The sequence below is a fragment of the Phyllobates terribilis genome, unplaced genomic scaffold, assembly GCF_046119375.1.
Source record: "Phyllobates terribilis strain yellow unplaced genomic scaffold, ASM4611937v1 Scaffold_12__6_contigs__length_324123572, whole genome shotgun sequence".
Taxonomy (NCBI): Eukaryota; Metazoa; Chordata; class Amphibia; order Anura; family Dendrobatidae; genus Phyllobates; species Phyllobates terribilis.
This window is the reverse complement of record NW_027362772.1, coordinates 157804731-157824703: the sequence shown is the minus strand read 5'-3', so window position 1 is coordinate 157824703 and position 19973 is coordinate 157804731. Positions and strand designations below refer to the sequence as shown.

General features: G+C 44.8%; 2 protein-coding genes across 7 annotated transcripts in view; one reads left to right on the top strand and one right to left on the bottom strand.

Annotated features, from left to right (window-relative positions):
• The window catches only part of LOC141172336 (neurotrophin-4-like), a 143573-nt gene that overhangs the window by 16238 nt on the left and 107362 nt on the right, over positions 1–19973 (bottom strand). The gene's annotated exons all lie outside the window — the stretch shown is intronic.
• The window catches only part of LOC141172335 (testicular acid phosphatase homolog), a 125380-nt gene that overhangs the window by 102912 nt on the left and 2495 nt on the right, over positions 1–19973 (top strand). For all 6 annotated transcript variants that reach the window (XM_073656431.1, XM_073656434.1, XM_073656428.1 and 3 more), the window contains one exon: positions 19833–19919. In XM_073656431.1, the coding sequence (XP_073512532.1) occupies positions 19833–19919 (87 nt within the window). The remainder of the gene's footprint in view (positions 1–19832; positions 19920–19973) is intronic.

Below are 19973 nucleotides of genomic sequence, written 5' to 3'. Positions count from 1 at the left end.
ATATATGTGCTCGCCCATTCCATCCTCAGCTCATCTATGTGCACACCCACTCCATCCTCATCTCATCTATGTGCACACCCACACCTTCCTCAGCTCATATATGTGCTCGCCCACTCCATCCTCAGCTCATATATGTGCTCGCCCACTCCATCCTCAGCTCATATATGTGCTCGCCCACTCCATCCTCAGCTCATCTATGTGCCACACAACACCTACCTTCTCCAGCTCTTCCATGTGCCAGATTATACTTTCCCTAACTTTCCTTTAATAAGAAACTGATGTGTGATAAACAATAGTAAGTCAACAGATAAAATTATTTAGGCTCAGAAAAGTGCAACCAGAACAGCAAGAGGTTGTTCCTTGGTGGTTGTTGTAGGTAACTACATAATTTAAAGGCGTTTTACCCTTTTCCATCTAATTTTTGTACATAAAAATAGCAAAATAGGCTGAGTCCAGATATTGACTGCACCACTCACTTGTGCTCTAGTCGTGACGTCAACGCTGCAGCCTGTCAACAACGGCCGGAAACAGCGGAGGAGATATTTTTATACAGAACTAGATGATGGGGTTAGTAGCAAAATATGCCTCTCTAAAATTACACATTTATGTCATCAATAAAGATCATGACAAGTGTAAATGTAAAAAATGCTATGTATTGTTCATGTTAGGTTAAACAAATTTCTGAGAAACCCATTACAACTGTCAAAGGAAATGATGGAAGGAAAAGCCACATGTGATAGAGATAATATATTATTTTTGGGGGTTGTTTTTTTTACCAAAGACAGATGTATAATATGATTATCACCGCAACCCACACATCAACTTATATTAATATCCCAATGTGTGGTTTGTAAAGGGTTTGTGCAAAATTTTCAAGTTATCATTTATCCATAGGTATGGGATAACATACTGTTCTCCCCACTGGGATCCCAAATGATCCAGAGAACAGGGATCTACAAAGCCCTAACACAGGGATGTCAAACTCAAACACACAGTGGGCCAAAATTAAAAACTTGGACAAAGTCCTCCATACAGAATAATGGGCCCAACATAGACCTCCGTATAGTACTATGAGCATCACATAGTCCTCCATACAGAATCATGGCCCCACATGGCCCTCCATACAGTCTAATAGCACCACATAGTCCTCCATACAGAATAATGGGCCCCACATAGTCCTCTCCTCCATACAGAATAATGGCCCCATATAGTCCCTCATACAGTACTATGGGCACCACATAGTCCTCCATACAGAATCATGGCCCCACATGACCCTCCATACAGTATAATGGCACCACATAGTCCTCCATACAGAAAAATGGGCCCCACATAGTCCTCTCTTCCATACAGTATAATGGGCCCCACATAGTCCTTCATACAGAATAATGGCCCCACATAGTCCTCCATACAGAATAATGGGCCCCACATAGTCACTCATACAGTACTATGGGCCCCACATAGTCCTCCATACAGTGTTATGGGCCCCACATAGTCCTCCATACAGTGTTATGGGCCCCACATAGCCCTCCATACAGTATTATGAGCACCACATAGTCCTCCTTACAGTATAATGACCCCACATAGTCCTCCATACAGTATAATGGGCCCCACATAGTCCTCCACACAAAATAATAGCCCCACATAGTCCTCCATACAGAATAATGGCCCCACATAGTCCTCCGTACAGGATAATGGGACCCACATGGCCCTCCATACAGAATAATGGCCCCACATAGGGGTGGTGGTTCTGGTGTTGCGGGCCAAATAAAACCACCCTGCGAGCCAGATTTGGCCCATAGGCCAGATTTTGACATGTATGCTTTACCAGATTGGAGACAAGACTGAGCATATAGGAAAAAACTGAGGAGCAAAAGGCGCAATAGGGTCTTATTCGATGATAAAGGACAATAAGGTGCAGGGAATTGCTCACCTGATAAAGTTGTGTATCACACAACAAGGATAAAGCTTAAATTTGTCAACTGTTGCAGTTCCATGGGTTAAAAAACCCTTGAAAAGCCAGAAGAGAAACAATAGGTGGGTCGTCTGTGCTGCTGATGGAGATCTGAAAGAATGATCCAGGATTACAAAGTAGACTTGATGCGGTTTTATTATCAATGTGTTTCGAAGTCTTCAGACTTCTTCATCCTGTATGTGGTTTTATCCAACAATTTGTTGTACTGGTTTGTTTTCATTAGGCAGAGGAAATTTTCAGAACCAAGTGCAACCAGAACCTGGGCACCTCCTATAGGTACACCCTTAGGCCACCCCATCTCCTTTAGATTAAGTTCTTATTTCCAGGGTCCCTTTTTAGGGATTTAATCAACATCTGCCTGGTATTTGTGATATGTAAATTGAGAGGAGTCATCTTCAAAGCTATGAAGTTGGCCAGAACCTACTGGGCAAGGGTCTTCAACAAGCTGCGCTCATCTGAAGGGTTTTTAGCCCTGCATGGATCTGTCTATAGCCATAACATTTACCTGCTGGAGCACGATCCATGGAGCCTCGCGGGAAGGCAGTGAAATATTTATAGTACATAAAAAAGAAGCACGGGTGGAGATGTAGGAACGTTTCGGATGTGCTTTTGATCTGGACATCTCTTGAGTCTAGAAGACTTGGTGAAAACAGTACGTATGTTTCAAATTATCTTCCCTCCTGCGATACGAAGAAACCGATATACACTTGCACATAGACAGAGACTCGGAAGGGATCACATTGCTTTCATCCACACCAGCTTGGTTCCTGGCCAAGAACCTGAGCACGCTCCTCCGGCACAGATCAAATAGACTTCTGTAATTCCACCCCAGGCTCAGGTTAATCCTCACATAGGGACTGAAGAACAGATCGAAACCCGCCCGTCTCTATTCTAGCGCTGATATAACTGATAAGAACCATGCCACCCAGCTGCTGCCTCGTTGGCGTGCTGACATGGAGTTGCTGCCCCTGGGGACAGGTTCTTCTTGTAGCTTGGCCTCCAGCTGTTTTTACTGGCATGGTTGACTTAGTGTAAGTGAGCTGTCGTACCCATCATAGCTCAATCCGTCTAACTATGGCACTTTGTCATACATATGGCTCTTCTTGTGAATGTTAACTATTTGCTTACTCCTTACATTTTAACCTACAGCAAGCAGGATCCTGTCGCCTGTAGATATATTGGGTGCCCCTGAAATGCTGAAAAAGTTATCACTGATGCTCAAAACGTGGGTTAATATGATGCAAAAATTAGTGCAAAAATATTAAAAGCCACCAGACAGAACTTTTATTTTAGGACATCTATAATGGTGGCACTTTGCGGAGGGTTTTACCTACATAGAATGACAATGCAAACATGGTACCCACCATCAGTTCCCTTCTGGACAAATATTCTGCATATCTATCTGATTTGGGAAATAATAGGACCATGAAAATCCAGATGAATTAAGATCCTGTGCAATTTTCAATTTGAAACGGTCCGAAATGTCACCTATGCACTTGTGTAGGGGCCTACTGTCGTTTTATAGGCTTCTGATTTCATATCGTGGTATGTTCAATTGAGAATATTTCTGAAATAGAGCGAAGTACAAAGCCCCATAAGTGTACGCCTGGTCTGTAGATCGAAATCCGCAGAAAATTTGGATTTCACTGCAGAAACGTGTTAAATTAAAAGCATTGCAAAGAATGAAATTCACTCTTAAAATTCACAGCTGTGGATTTTTTCCGAATTGTGTGGCTGAGATTTTGCAATGCTGGTACAGTGATACATAGGGGATTTTCTTTCTGAAAAATCCAAAGCATCTCCAACCTGTGTGAATATTCCCGAAGATGGCACCCTGAGTGCTTATAACGCTACAATATGGAGCAACAGGGACTCTGCAAGCTTCAGTACAGACTTCGTGTACAGCTGGACTTCATATTCAGCGCCGGGTGCCCCTGTACAGACTTCATATTCAGCGCCGGGAGCCCCTGTACAGACTTCATATTCAGCACCAGGTGCCCCTGTACGAACTTCATATTCAGCGCCGGATGCCCCTGTACAGACTTCATATTCAGCTCTGGGTGCCCCTGTACAGACTTCATATTCAGGGCCGGGTGCCCCTGTACAGACTTCATATTCAGCTCCGGGTGCCCCTGTACAGACTTCATATTCAGCGCCGGGTGCTCCTGTACAGACTTCATATTCAGCGCCGGGTGCTCCTGTACAGACTTCATATTCAGCTCCGGGTGCCCCTGTACAGACTTCATATTCAGCTCCGGGTGCCCCTGTACAGACTTCATATTCAGCGCCGGGTGCCCCTGTACAGACTACATATTCAGCACCGGGTGCCCCTGTACATGACGCGCCCCCTGGGCCGCGTGAGGAACCCGGAACCGGGCCTTTTTGTAGATGCTGGGGGTTGTAGTCACCATGGCGGTGACCCGGTCCCGTGGCTCAGGGTGGTCAAACCAAATGGCAGTCTATTTATGGTGTTTGTTATTATTTATAAAATGTCCGACTACACCACCCGTGGATTGCGGTCAGGATGAACCGCCGCTGCAGGGCAGACCGCTGAGACTTGTGTTGTGGGTGCAGCAGAGTGTAGTACAACTCCCCCTGGAGGAGTGTAGCCTCAGGGCAGTGAGTGCAGATGATGGGGGATGGTGGTGCGCGGGAATAATGACTCAGAGTCCTGTAATGCAGTTCAGGATCTTTACTCACAGTTCTTTATCCAAGTTACTTCAGCTGGTCATAACGTCCCACGTCGCACTGTGTTCACCAGGTGAGGGGCTCGGCTAACTCCCAGATAACTTTGGAGCGCTTCACAGGACCCCCTTTGTGTGTCCTTTCTCTGGTCGTTCATACCCCACCAGTGACCACGCTTCTGTCCGGCTGCCTCGGGCCTTGGCGGGCAAACGTTGGCCTCCGTTTCCCTGACCCTATGTGGTGCCTTCCTAACGGGTATGGCAAGGGGCTGTGCCACATAAAATGTCACAGCCTCCGGTTTCTAGCTGAGGGTAGTTCCCCGCCTCCACTAGTTTCGGGGACCGGTCTCCCCCTTTGGCCTGACCCCTCCACGCAGGTAGATTCGGGCGTATGGTGGCTACCAGCCGGTCCACACCCCTGGGGTCCCTTCGTTCCTTGTTCCTGGAGCCTTCTCCGCTCCTCTTCCTTTCTCTTCCTCTCCAGGCTTGGGCCTCAGTTACTAGGCCCGCCTCTGGAGCAGAGCTCATGCAGAGCCTCTGCTCCCAGTCACTTCTCCTCAGACTGAGCTGGACTGAACCCTGATCTAAAATGGTGCCCACCTTTTATACCTCCCTCTAGGTGCACCCAGGAACTGCTTCCTCCCTGCTCCTGCACTACAGGGTCCCCCCTTCCTCTGTGTTCCCTCCCCCCACTCCAGCCAGGGACAGGGACTGTCGCGCTCTGCTTGGAGCATATCGGTCGCCCTGTCCCCCGGAAATGTGGTGTAATGCATGCAGGTGTCGGGGTCCTGATCCACACTCCATCCTTACCTGAGAGTGAGATATCGCACCTCTGGTTGAGGTGCAATACCTCTGTAGCAACCGAGCCCTCAGGGTGCTACAGACAGACTTCATATTCAGCACAGGGTGCCCCTGTACAGACTTCATGTTCAGCGCCGGGTGCCCCTGTACAGACTTCATATTCAGCGCCGGGTGCCCCTGTACAGACTTCATATTCAGCTCCGGGTGCCCCTGTGCAGACTTCATATTCAGCGCCGGGTGCCCCTGTACAGACTTCATATTCAGCGCCGGGTGCCCCTGTACAGACTTCATATTCAGCTCTGGGTGCCCCTGTGCAGACTTCATATTCAGCGCCGGGTGCCCCTGTGCAGACTTCATATTCAGCTCCGGGTGCCCCTGTACAGACTTCATATTCAGCTCCGGGTGCCCCTGTGCAGACTTCATATTCAGCTCCGGGTGCCCCTGTGCAGACTTCATATTCAGCGCCGGGTGCCCCTGTACAGACTTCATGTAACCCACTGTAACGTTCATATGGCCTAAATATTAATAATCACTCCGCATAATCAGGCCTAATGTCACAGATCTGACTGTGTGGCCATCTCCATCAGTGACCACAATGAAGCCATGCTCGCCCACACATCATACGTCTCTTTATAAAGCCAAATGATAACCATAATGTGCCGTATCTAATAAACAAGGCACGAGGATACGTGAGGATACGGCACCATAGCAACCCATATTTAGCCCTACTGATAGCGTACGGCTCGACGGCTCCATGCTTCTGGGAATACATCTAAACAAGGCCTGTATTTTGCAGAGTTGCCATTGTGAGACCCCAACACTTGGCAAATGGAGTAGAGATTATAGCGGCAGCAAGTTTTTATGTGCAGCAGTAATCATCCGGAGGGACTCGGTAAAGAAAAAAAACACATCGAATTACTGCCTTGATCTCTTATAAACAGCCTAAGCCTTGTAAAGCTCGAGTTGGCAGAAAACAGGTTAACTCGTGGCGGTTCTGCGATCCTGGTATGACTGCGGAGAGCACGTCCAGCAGGAAGCCGGGATCTTGATATAATTACATTCTGTTATGGCTGCAGAGCTGGCGCGCTTCACTCTTGTTTTTTAGTGTTTAATGTAAGACATCATTAACGTGAACCATGTGTTCTGCAGAAATCCAACAGGTTTATATTGTTTAAACAGTTTACCTTTGTCTGTGCCTGGAAACATCAGATCACCAACGAAAAGGAAGGGAGGCATTATTAATCACTTGACCAAAGCCAACTGGATATTCTCGAGGTTATAGGGAGAGACCATGGAGGGGATGGAAATTCTTCTTAGATCAATGAGGAGGTGGATACCTTTTTTCATAACCGGTAAAACACTGCTGTGAGATGACCCCTTTAGGCTTCATTCACACAGTTTCTTTTTTTTATATATATACAGTACAGACCAAAAGTTTGGACACACCTTCTCATTTAAAGATTTTTCTGTATTTTCATGACTTTGAAAACACTGAAGGCATCAAAACTATGAATTAACACATGTGGAATTATATATTTAACAAAAAAGTGTGAAACAACTGAAAATATGTCTTATATTCTAGGTTCTTCAAAGTAGCCACCTTTTGCTTTGATGATTGCTTTGCACACTCTTGGCATTCTCTTGATGAGCTTCAAGAGGTAGTCACCGGAAATGGTCTTCCAACAATCTTGAAGGAGTTCCCAGAGATGCTTAGCACTTGTTGGCCCTTTTGCCTTCACTCTGCGGTCCAGCTCACCCCAAACCATCTTGAATGGGTTCAGGTCTGGTGACTGTGGAGGCCAGGTCATCTGGCGTAGCACCCCATCACTCTCCCTCTTGGTCAAATAGCCCTTACACAGCCTGGAGGTGTGTTTGGGGTCATTGTCCTGTTGAAAAATAAATGATGGTCCAACTAAACGCAAACCGGATGGAATAGCATGCCGCTGGAAGATGCTGTGGTAGTCATGCTGGTTCAGTATGCCTTCAATTTTGAATAAATCCCCAACAGTGTCACCAGCAAAGCACCCCCACACCATCACACCTCCTCCTCCATGCTTCTCGGTGGGAACCAGGCATGTAGAGTCCATCCGTTCACCTTTTCTGCGTCGCACAAAGACGGTGGTTAGAACCAAAGATCTCAAATTTGGACTCATCAGACCAAAGCACAGATTTCCACTGGTCTAATGTCCATTCCTTGTGTTCTTTAGCCCAAACAAGTCTCTTCTGCTTGTTGCCTGTCCTTAGCAGTGGTTTCCTAGCAGCTATTTTACCATGAAGGCCTGCTGCACAAAGTCTCCTCTTAACAGTTGTTGTAGAGATGTGTCTGCTGCTAGAACTCTGTGTGGCATTGACCTGGTCTCTAATCTGAGCTGCTGTTAACCTGCGATTTCTGAGGCTGGTGACTCGGATAAACTTATCCCGAGAAGCAGAGGTGACTCTTGGTCTTCCTTTCCTGGGGTGGTCCTCATGTGAGCCAGTTTCTTTGTAGCGCTTGATGGTTTTTGCAACTGCACTTGGAGACACATTCAAAGTTTGCCCAATTTTTCGCACTGACTGACTTTCATTTCTTAAAGTTATGATGGCCACTCGTTTTTCTTTACTTAGCTGCTTTTTTCTTGCCATAATACAAATTCTAACAGTCTATTCAGTAGGACTATCAGCTGTGTATCCACCTGACTTCTGCACAACACAACTGATGGTCCCAACCCCATTTATAAGGTAATAAATCCCACTTATTAAACCTGACAGGGCCCACCTGTGAAGTGAAAACCATTTCCGGTGACTATCTCTTGAAGCTCATCAAGAGAATGCCAAGAGTGTGCAAAGCAGTCATCAAAGCAAAATGTGGCTACTTTAAATGAGAAGGTGTGTCCAAACTTTTGATCTGTACTGTATATTAATAACCTATTTCATGTGTTTTTGTTGTTTTTTTACTATAGAAAAACCTTTTGGAAAAAGCATAAAAAATTATGTTACACACCTGCCCAGGATCCGAGCTCTGCTCTTTTCACCTGGGTCCGCTAAACTCTCTTGTGCTCCACGTTGGGCGTTATAAGTAACCTGGCGTGCATGTGATCATCTACCTAGGCCTGTAGAAGACCTACCAAGAAATACATCAGTGTCTTGGTATTAAGACTCTTAGTTTGTCTGTGCACCACGACCTGTTCCCAGTCTTCCAGGTCCTCTGCCAAATGTTCACGGTACTCCAGGACCTCTGCCACCTGTTCCTGGTATTCCATGACCTCTTCTACCTGTTCCTGGTCTTCTAGGACCTCTGCCACTTGTTTATGGTCTTCCAGCATCTCTGCTACAAGTTCCGGTCTTCCAGCACCTCTGCTACCTGTTCCCAGTCTTCCAGCATCTCTGCCACATGTTCCCAGTATTCCAGGACCTCTGCCACATGTTCCCGGTATTCCAGGACCTCTGCCACTTGTTCCTGGTATTCCAGGACCTCTGCCACCTGTTCCTGGTCTTCCAGGACCTCTGCCACCTGTTCCCGGTCTTTCAGGACCTCTGCCACCTGTTCCTCGTCTACGAGCATCTCTGCTACGTGTTCTTGGTCTTCCCGGACATCTGCTACCATTTCCTGGTCTTCCAGCACCTTTGCTACCTGTTCCCGGTCTTCCAGCATCTCTGCTACCTGTTCTCGGTCTTCCAGGACATCTGCTCCCTGCTCATGGTCTTCCAGCTCCTGTTACCTGTTCCAGGTCTTCCAGGACCTCTGTCACCTCTTCCTGGTCTTCCAGGACCTCTGCCACCTCTTCCTGGTCTTCCAGGACCTCTACCACCTGTTCCCAGTCTTCCAACACCTCTGCCACCTGTTCCTGGTTTTCCTGGACCTCTGCTACCAGTTCCCAATCTTCTGGGACCTCTGCTACCTGTTTAGGTATTCCTATCTGTCTGTGGTCCCCCTAATGTCAGTTACCTGTTTCAGGCGTGCCTCAATTGCCTGCTGCACTGACGCCCGTGTGCCCACCCTGACCTTGGGTTTTGAGGATCCACTTCACTTGGTGGGCTTAACAAACGTCAAACTGAGAGCATACGGTGGTTAAATAAAGCAGAAAAACACCACCAGGGACCCCAAAAAAGCAGAAAAAATTGTAAAAACATAAAAAACTCCTAAAACTTGTATTGTGTTTCTTATTGACTCCCAGTCAACATCTGGCTACAGCAATTTTTCATGAAAAAAAAGAGGAATCAAGATGCTGCAAAATACAAAAAGCAACAACACTGTGACTCCGATCCCTCAGGACTGGTGTTCTGTAGGCTAGCCTTGAAGTGTGCACAGGAGTAAATCCCAAATTCTGGCCCTCACTCCAGTGCACACTTCATTTTTTACACCAGTCTTGATAAAGTAAATTTGGTGTAAGTGCCATATTCATTAATATGTACCTGCTTCTTAAGGAATTTGATATAACTTTCAGCCGTCGTGCACCACCACAAGAAAAGTTAAATTTTTACCCTAGTTCTTTTTTGCCTAAATTTTGATGATTTTCTCAGCTGTGTTTGGCCACATCTCTTACTGGTTAAGCTTTTCCCATTTTTCAAAAATTTGGCATAGCTAACAAAATTAGAGTAAAACGCCAGCGGTTGCAAAATTTTTCAACTTTGAGCTGCGCAAAAAATTAGGGACATTTCAAACAGTTTTACGCCAGAATTTTGGTGAAAACTGTTTGATGAATTTGCCCCTGTGTGAAACTATCCTTAAAGGGAATCTGTCAGCAGGTTTTTGCTTTGTAATCTGATGTAAGTGCTGAGAGCCGATCCTGATTCCAGCGATATATCACTTGCTGGTCTACTTGCTTTCATTTTGATAAAATCACAGTTTTCTCTGCTGCAGATCTAGCAGTTCTCTGAATGCCGAGCTGTGTATAACCTCGCCCCCACCACTGATTGGCAGCTTTCTGTGTGCTAATCAGTGTTGGGTGGAGTTATACAGATCAGTTGGCTAGGAGGCACAAGACATCTAGTGCTGTAGTGATAATCTGCTGATAAAACACTGATTTTATTGAAACTACAGCACACAGCCCAGTAAGTGACACATCACAGGTCCCCCTCAACGGCCTCAGCGCCGGTGGCCTGGCTATATACAATGCTCTGAGAGGTATGTAATGGGGCCATTTATATTTATTGGCATATGCAGTGCATTTAGATTTAGCCAGCAGTACCCATCCCCGTTATTTATGCAGAGCAAATTATTCACATTGTAATGTGCCACCGTGATGGATGGCCATTGTTGTTTTTATATCTGTGTATTCAATTTTTGCATTTTTCTCTTTTTCTGTAGAAGCATGTGTAATAAAACATTTTTATATTTATAACATCCCCTTTTTGTCGTTCATCCTAGCCTTGGCCACCCCCCTATATATTGTTTATGATGACTGGTGTATTATCAGTCCCCTCTTTGAGCAGCAACATGAACTTAGATGTAAAATTTCTTACCAATATACGTTCTATAAATATATGGTTGTTGTGGTGTTCTTTTAGTTATGTTTTTCACACATAGAAAAGTGCCGTCAGACGGCAGTATAAATTGGAGCGAGATTGGAGCACAGTGCTCGGACTGGCCAGCGGCTCTCCCCACCCGAGTGTGACAGCTTCATGTATTTCTATGCAGCTGTCACGCCTGGGTCGGGAGAGCCGCTAGCCAGTCCGTGCATTGCATCTGATCTCACTCCGATTTATACGGCCGCCTCGAACTTGTTCCCATTACAGTCTATAGGGCTGTTCACATGCCCGTGTTTTTTTTTTGTGGATTGAGTGAGTGGTCTGCACCAAAACATAGAGACATGTCCGATTTTAATCCTAGTCATGGATCAAATGCGCCAATGCAAGTCTATGAGTGCGTGTAAAAAAAAATCGACATCCACGTGCAAGCTGTGTGCTGAAAAAAATAAATCTGACAAAATTTGCGAGTCCTTGCAACTTGACAGTTTATGCACTAATATTCCCCCAAACAACCCACAGATAAAGGATTAAAAAAAGCACCAATGAATGATAATTCGATTTTTTCTTAAGTCCTCGTTCACACATCCGATTTTCACGTACAAGTGCTATCCGTCTTTTTCACAAATAACACTCCTAATTGTCTATGGGGCCATTCACACGTCCTCGGAGACGAGTCCGATTTTCATCCGAGGGTCGGATCTAAATCGGCCATGCAAGTCATTGGATCTGTGAAAAAATTGGATGTCATCTGAGTGACTGTCAGAATAGAGACGGTGGGGAAACTTTTTTTTTTTACTTCTTCGCGTACGAGAAAAATGGATGACGCTTTGATCAAAGTCTGATCGGGATCCTTTTACGTGTAAAAATTGGATGTGTGAATGAGCCCTCACATATTATTTAGAGCTGATGGACCGCCATCTTTATGACCATATCATGAATATGTTAAGTTCTGTAGCATATAGTACTCCTCATCAGTAGGAATGAGCGGACCCGTGGGAGTTCGGGTTCTGGTACATGACCCCAACTTTAGTCCAAAGTTCGGTTCAGGTTTCAGAACTGTACCAAACTTGAACCAGAACCTGAATCCCATTTTGAATCTGGAAAAATCTCTCTCTCACGAATTATCCCCGGAACTCCGAACATTGCAACGAACTACCGGGAGAAGGCCGTGTTTGGCGTTTAACACCGGACACTAATTGTCCGGTACGAACCCCATTCTTTTAAGTTTGGGTTCGCTCATCTCTACTCATCAGTACTCGTTCCCGCAATGATTGACTATGGCTCTTCCGAGAGGTGTATGACTCTCAGACACAACCTTCTTCTGCTTTGGATAAGCTATAAGCGGCAGGTAATTGCCCGTGTCGAATCGCTTCATTCATTCGTTCTGCTCACTGAACAGTCATCAGCGATACAAGGAAGCCTGGACCTTGTGCAAAATCTTTTCAGGGCTTAAGTTTTCCAAATTCTGTTTTTTTTTTGTGTCGGAGAACATTTTCTAAGTACAAATTATTTTGACCGTTTCATGGCAGCTTCCTTGCATTCTTCCTGCTCATGAAATCTTATGTAATAGCCCAGGTCGTCATCATGGGAAACTGTGTGATTTCTATGACAAATTCTACGGTGGATTTCTCATTTTATTGATAGAAAATAATATTATAAAACTATTTCTTCGAATTTTCAGATACCACTTTGTGTCTTGTTAGACCTTATTAAAGCATGAATACCGTTCCTCAAGGGTTTTCTTGAGTTCTTTATTCAGGAGTGCCTCGCTCCCCAGCTTCCTACTTGTGCGCTCCTGATTATTGACATGTCAGACTTGCACCGGTCAGATGAATGAGTTGTGTCACATGTGAATGGGTGTCACTATATCAGGAACTTCCGTGAAAAGGTTGCAGAACTAACATACCATTCGTCTTTAGTCTACTGATCGTGGGGATCACAGGGGTCAGACCTCCACCGATCACACACTAATGGTCTATCTTAAGGCTAAGGTCACACGACCGTATTTTCTCTCATCCAAGAATATCGGGCCAATTATGCTAATCACTCTCTGATTTTTTTCCTTGGCAGACGTGATCCGAGTAAAAAATCAGACATGTGCACGGCCCCATAGAATAACATCCAAAGTTTTGTCAGATCTCACTCGGCTTGAAAATACGGTCATCTGCACGAGCCCTAAGGAATGTTAATTTATAATAATTCACCATTATGGTATTATTATACAAAGGGTTTCTTATAGAAATGGAAATGTAAGAATAAAAACCCTACCAAGTTTGCCACCATTGCCCTAGCGGTCCATCCGTAGACCCCAAAAGGCTTCGTGCACATAGGTGTATTATGACCCAGCAGAAGCTCATAATTTTCCAAAGCTGTAACATGGGACCCAACGAAAACATATTTGAGGATCATATTCTGATAAGGAATCTCTCCGAGCAAAATGTAGCATCCTGTATCAGAAGCTTTCCCTCTAGAGTAGAATAGCCATGTATTACAAGTCATCTATTCTTCTTACATTTTTGGCCAGTCCGTAAACATAGCAAAATTTTTTATTGTTTCTGTGATTTTTTTTTAAACTGGAGAAGCTCGAATTGGGATTGTAAGTCATAACATTTTACATTTCACAAAGTGTTCATATTATTATAATGAACTATTGAGATATCACCTAAAGAGCTTATACCAGGTTTGGAAGCTATCCCCTATCTATAATTTCCTGACTGCTGGGACCCCCACGATCCCAAGAACTTTGGCTCTTCATGTGATTGGAGTGTTGGTTGATCATGCGCACCTCCGCTCCATTCATTCATAACGGGAGTGCCGAAGACCAGTCGAATACAGCGCTCGGCTATCTCCGGCGGTCTCATGAGTTGACCACCACTCCATTCATGTAGGGTTCTCCATGATCAATGTGGGTCGAAACGATCATGACATTATCACCAAACCAATACACAAGGGATAACTTCCAAATTTCGTACAATCTCTTTAAAATTCATTATGGTTTTCTCAAAGTGTCCGTACAAATGTTGGCTGGCCGTGACTTTTGGATGAGGTGTTGCACAAACAAGAAAAAAAACTGATTACTGAAGGGCCATATGGTGTTACACAGAATGTTTCCATAGCTAATAAACCATAGCAGGAGCCCAGTGAGAACCTTAGCAAACTACTGCACCCCACAGATACCAATACAAAAGTGCAATATGTCACCCCAGTGTCTATAAAATGACCCTTATGGTGACCACACACAAATTTTCACACAATTCACTTATCAAATTACCACATTTATGACTCGCTGCTTCACGCCTGTATTTGGCCAGATGGCACTTAACTTGTATTAAAAGCTAACAAATGGGGCACATAAGATCCTATAAAATGCATCTGGTTTCCGATTCTTCCACGTTGGCTTTGACTTTACGAACCCTCCAGTTGAAATGCATTGACTTACGTCTATAGATAAAGAATATCTCCCAAAACTTGAGAAACGGAAAATTGATGTAATTGCTCATCAAAAGCGAATCAAGTTGGTGCTTGCATTTTTCTGATTGGTTGTTATAGGCAACTACTTCCGAGAACTTTCGTTAACTTTCAATTTCTTCTTTCTCACTTTTAATCCGGTAGTTTCTTCTTTATTTTTTGCATATACAACTCTCTATGAGTGGTTGTTGAGCTAAACATAGAGTAAAATGTAGCCCACTATATCTAAAATAAGGCAACAAAAATTGCCCTGATTAACCCTTTTCTGCAACTGACAATTTTTATTTTTACCTTCTCTTTTTCCAACAGTCATAACTTTTTTTTTCGGTCAAGGAATTGTTTTTTGTATTTTTTCTGGGACGAGATGTAGTTAATTTTATCATACAATGTACTAAAAAATGGGAAAAAATCCAATTGGGGTGAAATATTAAATCTATATTTTTAATAACATTTTTCTTTAGGTGTTACTTTCTATTTAGTCCCAATAGGGGACTTGAATATGTGATCATTGATTGCTTGTTCAATACACTGCAATATTTGACATTATTCTAGAAAGCCACAGGCTTTCATTGTAGGACCAAGAAGCTAGCGATTGAGGCCTTTAGAAGACCGTAGATTCCCATATGACACCCCATAAGGGTTCTATGGGACCCTTGGAGAAAGGTCGTCCAGCCCTGGTAAATTCATTGTCTTTTGCAATTGCGTGTGTAGTAGTGGATTGTCATTGTATATCAGGATGCCAATACACCTAAATTATCTGTCTTCCGAAAGCTCCTTTGGATGACAGCTATCTTTCCATACTCCCCCATACATAAAAAAACACATGAATTTCTGAAAACTTTTATAAAAGGGGGGGAGTGTAAGTGACTGCCAGACACCACTGGCAGTGGCGTATCTCCGGGGAGAGTCGGGAGGCCTTGTTTACATTAGATGGTAAGATGATCCCTCAGAAATTTTATTCTAATGTATCGTAGTGTGTAAAAGTTTTAGACAGGTGTGGAAAAACTACTGCAAAGTAAGAATGCTTTAAATGAAACAAGTGTTTAATATTTTTTTATCAGTTAAAATGCAAAGTGAATGAACAAAAGAGAAATCTAAATCACATCAATGTTTGTTGACCTCCCTTTGCCTTCAAAACAGCATCAATTCTTCTAGATACGCTTGCACACAATGTTTGAAGGAATGTAGAGAGGTTGTTCCAAACATCTTGTAGAACTAACCACAGATCTTCTGTGGATGTCACTTGTACAGATCCTTTTGTCTCTTCATGTGATTCCAGACACATTGGATGATGTTGAGGTCAGGGCTGTGTGTGGGGCCGGATCATCACCTCCAGGACTCCTTGTTCTTCTTTACGCTGAATATAGATCTGAATGACATTGGCTGTATGTTTGGGGATGTTGACCTTCTGAAGCATACATTTGGAGTCAATCAGACACCTCCCTGATGGGACTGCATGATGGATAAGTAGCTGCCTGTATTTCTCAGCATTGAGGACACCATTATTCCTGACCAAATCCCCAACTCCATTTGCCGAAATGCAGCCCCAAATTTGCAGGACCCTCCATCGTTCTTCACTGCACATGCAGAGCCCCATTATTGTGCTGTTCTCCAGCCCTTTGGGAACAAACTGCCTTCTCTTACAGCCAGATATTTCACACTTTGTCTTGTCGGTTGTCCTTGTTTCTATGTAGAGGTATGGTTTTTGGCTGCAATTCTTTCATGAAGACCACTTCTGGCAAGACTTCTTCAAACATTTGATGGGTGTAGCTGGGTCCCACTAGTTGCTGCCACTTGTGAGTTGATAGCACTGCTGGACATCTTCCGATTTCAAACCAAATTAACCATGGTGTGTCTTTCATCTGCTGCACTAATTTACTTTGTCTGACCACTGCACTTTCAGTCCTAAAGATTGGTGTCCTCAATGCCGAGAAATACAGGCAGGTATTTATTCATCATGGAATTCTATCAGGGAGGCATCTCATTGTCTCAAGGACCCTAAACATATAGCCAATGTCATTAAGAAACAATCTTCAGCATGAAGAAGAACATGGAGTCTTTGAAGTCATGATATGACCTCTCAGAGACCTGATCTCAACATCTTGAAGTCTAACTGGGATTAAATGAAGTTTCGAGACCAAAGGATTTGCACAAGCGACATCCGCAGAAGATCTGTGGTTAGCTCTCCAAGATGTTTGGAACAACCTCGCTGCCGAGTTCCTTCAAAAACTGTGTATAAGTACCTAGAAGAATTGATGCAGTTTTGAAGACAAAGGGCGGTCACCAAAAATTGGTTTGATTTACATCTCTCTTTTGTTCATTTGCTTAATTTTATTTTATTAATTGATAAAAATAAACTATTAACTATTCTATCTTTATAGCATTTTTGTTTTCTATACCTACCTAAAACATTTGCACAGTATTGTATATGGGAGGGGGGGTCTTTGCAATTCTCTCTGCAAGACTTTAGGTGTGCCATGGTGTATATACACATGCCACTCTGTTACGTGAAAGCTGGAGAAAGGGGGCAGTCTGTTCCCTGAATGATCCTCCTTACCTCTGTTTACACACCTCTTATTCAATTGTTATGGGGGGGCAGCAAATCCCTCTAATAGTAGACTGAGCAAACAGGACTTTGCTTTCATCTCTGCTGCATTAAAAAGTCCCTTACAATCTCAGGACAAAATCTGTTGAAAGATCATAGCCAAGTGCGAGACAATAGGAGATTTCTTTATTCTTTTCACTCATCCAGGGGCAGATGCTGTTTAACTAATTCACATAGACAAGAGTCACCTTGCAGGTGCTTAGGTCTCAGGAGGTTAGATTCGTATGATTGGCCTCCTGGCACCACAAGGAGGGACATTTGGTTTTACATCATCTAAAAGCATCATAAACCTTGATAAAGACCTGAAATTATTCCGCCACCTGCTCACTTTGAATAAAAGTCAGTTGCAAATACCTATCTGAATGAGGCTGCATTCACACCTGTAAAGCTCTAGATTTTAGGATGTTTTATCTATATTTTATGCATCTTTACGATGCACCACATGTAAGGTATATTGGGTCATGTGAGCCATCTTGGATTTTTTTAGTGATTGAGGGATCTCACGTGAGTGCTCCTCCCAGGAAATTCCCAGGAAGTTAGCTCATGTGAGTGCTTTTCCAGGGGGTGAGATCACGCGAGTGCTCCTCCCAGGGGTTGAGGTGACATGAGTGCTCATCCCAGGGAGGTGAGGTGACGCGAGTGCTCGTCCCAGTGGGTTGAGGTAACGCGAGTGCTCGTCCCAGAGGTTGAGGTGACTCGAGTGCTCATCCCAGGGGACTGAGGCAATGCGAGTGCTCGTCCCAGGGAGTTGAGGTAATGCGAATGCTTGTCCCAAAGGGTTGAGGTGACACGAGTGTTCATTCCAGGGGACTGAGGTGACGCCAGTGCTCGTCCCAGAGGTTGAGGTGACTCGAGTGCTCATCCCAGGGGACTGAGGTAATGCGAGTGCTCGTCCCAGGGAGTTGAGGTAATGCGAATGCTTGTCCCAAAGGGTTGAGGTGACTTAAGTGCTCATCCCAGGGGACTTAGGTGACGCGAGTGCTCGTCCTATAGGATTGAGGTGACACAAGTGCTTGTCCCAGGGGGGTGAGGTGACGCCAGTGCTCGTCCCAGGGGGTTGAGGTGACATGAGTGTTCATCCCAGGGGACTGAGGTGACGCCAGTGCTCGTCCCAGAGGTTGAGGTGACTCGAGTGCTCATCCCAGGGGACTGAGGTAATGCGAGTGCTCGTCCCAGGGAGTTGAGGTAATGCGAATGCTTGTCCCAAAGGGTTGAGGTGACTCAAGTGCTCATCCCAGGGGACTTAGGTGACGCGAGTGCTCGTCCTATAGGATTGAGGTGACACAAGTGCTTGTCCCAGGGGGGTGAGGTGACGCCAGTGCTCGTCCCAGGGGGTTGAGGTGACATGAGTGTTCATCCCAGGGGACTGAGGTGACGCCAGTGCTTGTCCTAGGGTGTTGAGGTGACACGAATGCTCGTCCCATAGGGTTGAGGTGACACAAGTGCTCATCACAGGGGGTGAGGTGACGCCAGTGCTCGTCCCAGAGGGTTGAGGTGACACGAGTGTTCATTCCAGGGGACTGAGGTGACGCCAGTGCTCGTCCCAGGGGGTTGAGGTGACACGAGTGTTCATCCCAGGGGGTTGAGGTGACGCCAGTGCTCGTCCCATAGGGTTGAGGTGACACAAGTGCTTGTCCCAGGGGAGTGAGGTGACGCCAATGCTCGTCCCAGGGGACTGAGGTGATGCCAGTGCTCATCTCAGGGGGTTGAGGTGACAAGAGTGCTCGTCCCAGGGGGTTGAGGTGACGCGAGTGCTCATTCCAGGGGTGGATGGAGGGACGCGAGTGCTCATTCCAAGGTGGTTGAGCTCATATAAGTGCTCGTCCCAGGGGGTGAGATGACGCGAGTGCTCTTCCCAGGGGGTGAGCTCACATGGCAAGAACACTTTCTTTCTCTGGTGGTGGTGTGGATATGCTATAAAATTCAGAAGTTTGCCAATTTTCATGTGAATAAAGAATAATTATGGTGTAATGTAAAGTCCGGAGAATTTCTCATTCATTTCATTAATTTCCACAGCATTTTATAGAAATCATCATCACTGTCCCCATTGGGGCTCACAATCTAAATTCCCTAAATTTGGAGTTTGGCAGGAAGCCCACACAAACATACAAACTCCTTACAGATGTTGTCCTTGGTGGGATTCGAACCCAGGACCCCAGCACTGCAAAGCAACAGTGCTAACCAGTGAGCCACCATGCTGCTTCAAGGACAAAGATTTATATATTTTATTAATTTGGGCAGTTATGTACCCGGCAATACCAAATATGTTCATTTGGAATTGTTTTAACATTTAATATTTTTGCATTTTTTTTAACCATTTTTTTTTTTAATTTGTAATTATTTTCCTTAGGGAACATCAATCTTGTGGTCGCCTATACAATACAATGTGAAATTGATGATCTCTAGGTGGAGATAGAAGTTCTAACCTAGCAGATGCCGGGGCTTTCAATAAGGGGGCCATGGCAACCCATCAGAATCCCGGGATCACGTTGTGCAAAGGGGCAATAGCCATCAGAACTGATGGCTGCCATGTTGGAAACCTTTTAACTTATAGATCTGTCACTAAATAACCCAAGTCTTATGGAGCAGGCTCAACTCCTGAGCCTGCTCTATACAAGCAGTGCGCACGCTATCGATACATATAAAAGGATGGTTGTTGTTAAGAGGTTAATACATGCAACTTGGGTCCAGATGAAAACGACCCAAATCTGAATTTTGCTACCAAAACTTAGTTTCATCAAACAATATTGTACAGGTACGGAGAACAGCTCTTTTCCTGCAATCAGTCCGGAGTAACGGTTGGGTTTATTATGTAAAATGTGGGTGACAGGTTTATGTTCACAACTCATTTCAGACTTCGCAGCTGGGTGGAAACGTAAACTTTGGGTGGAACAGACAAGACGTACACTGCTCCTGACAAGGAAACATGTTTATACTGCAGGTAAGAAAAACAAACCTATGACAGCTATGATTTAAAGTCAATTAAGTGATTTCT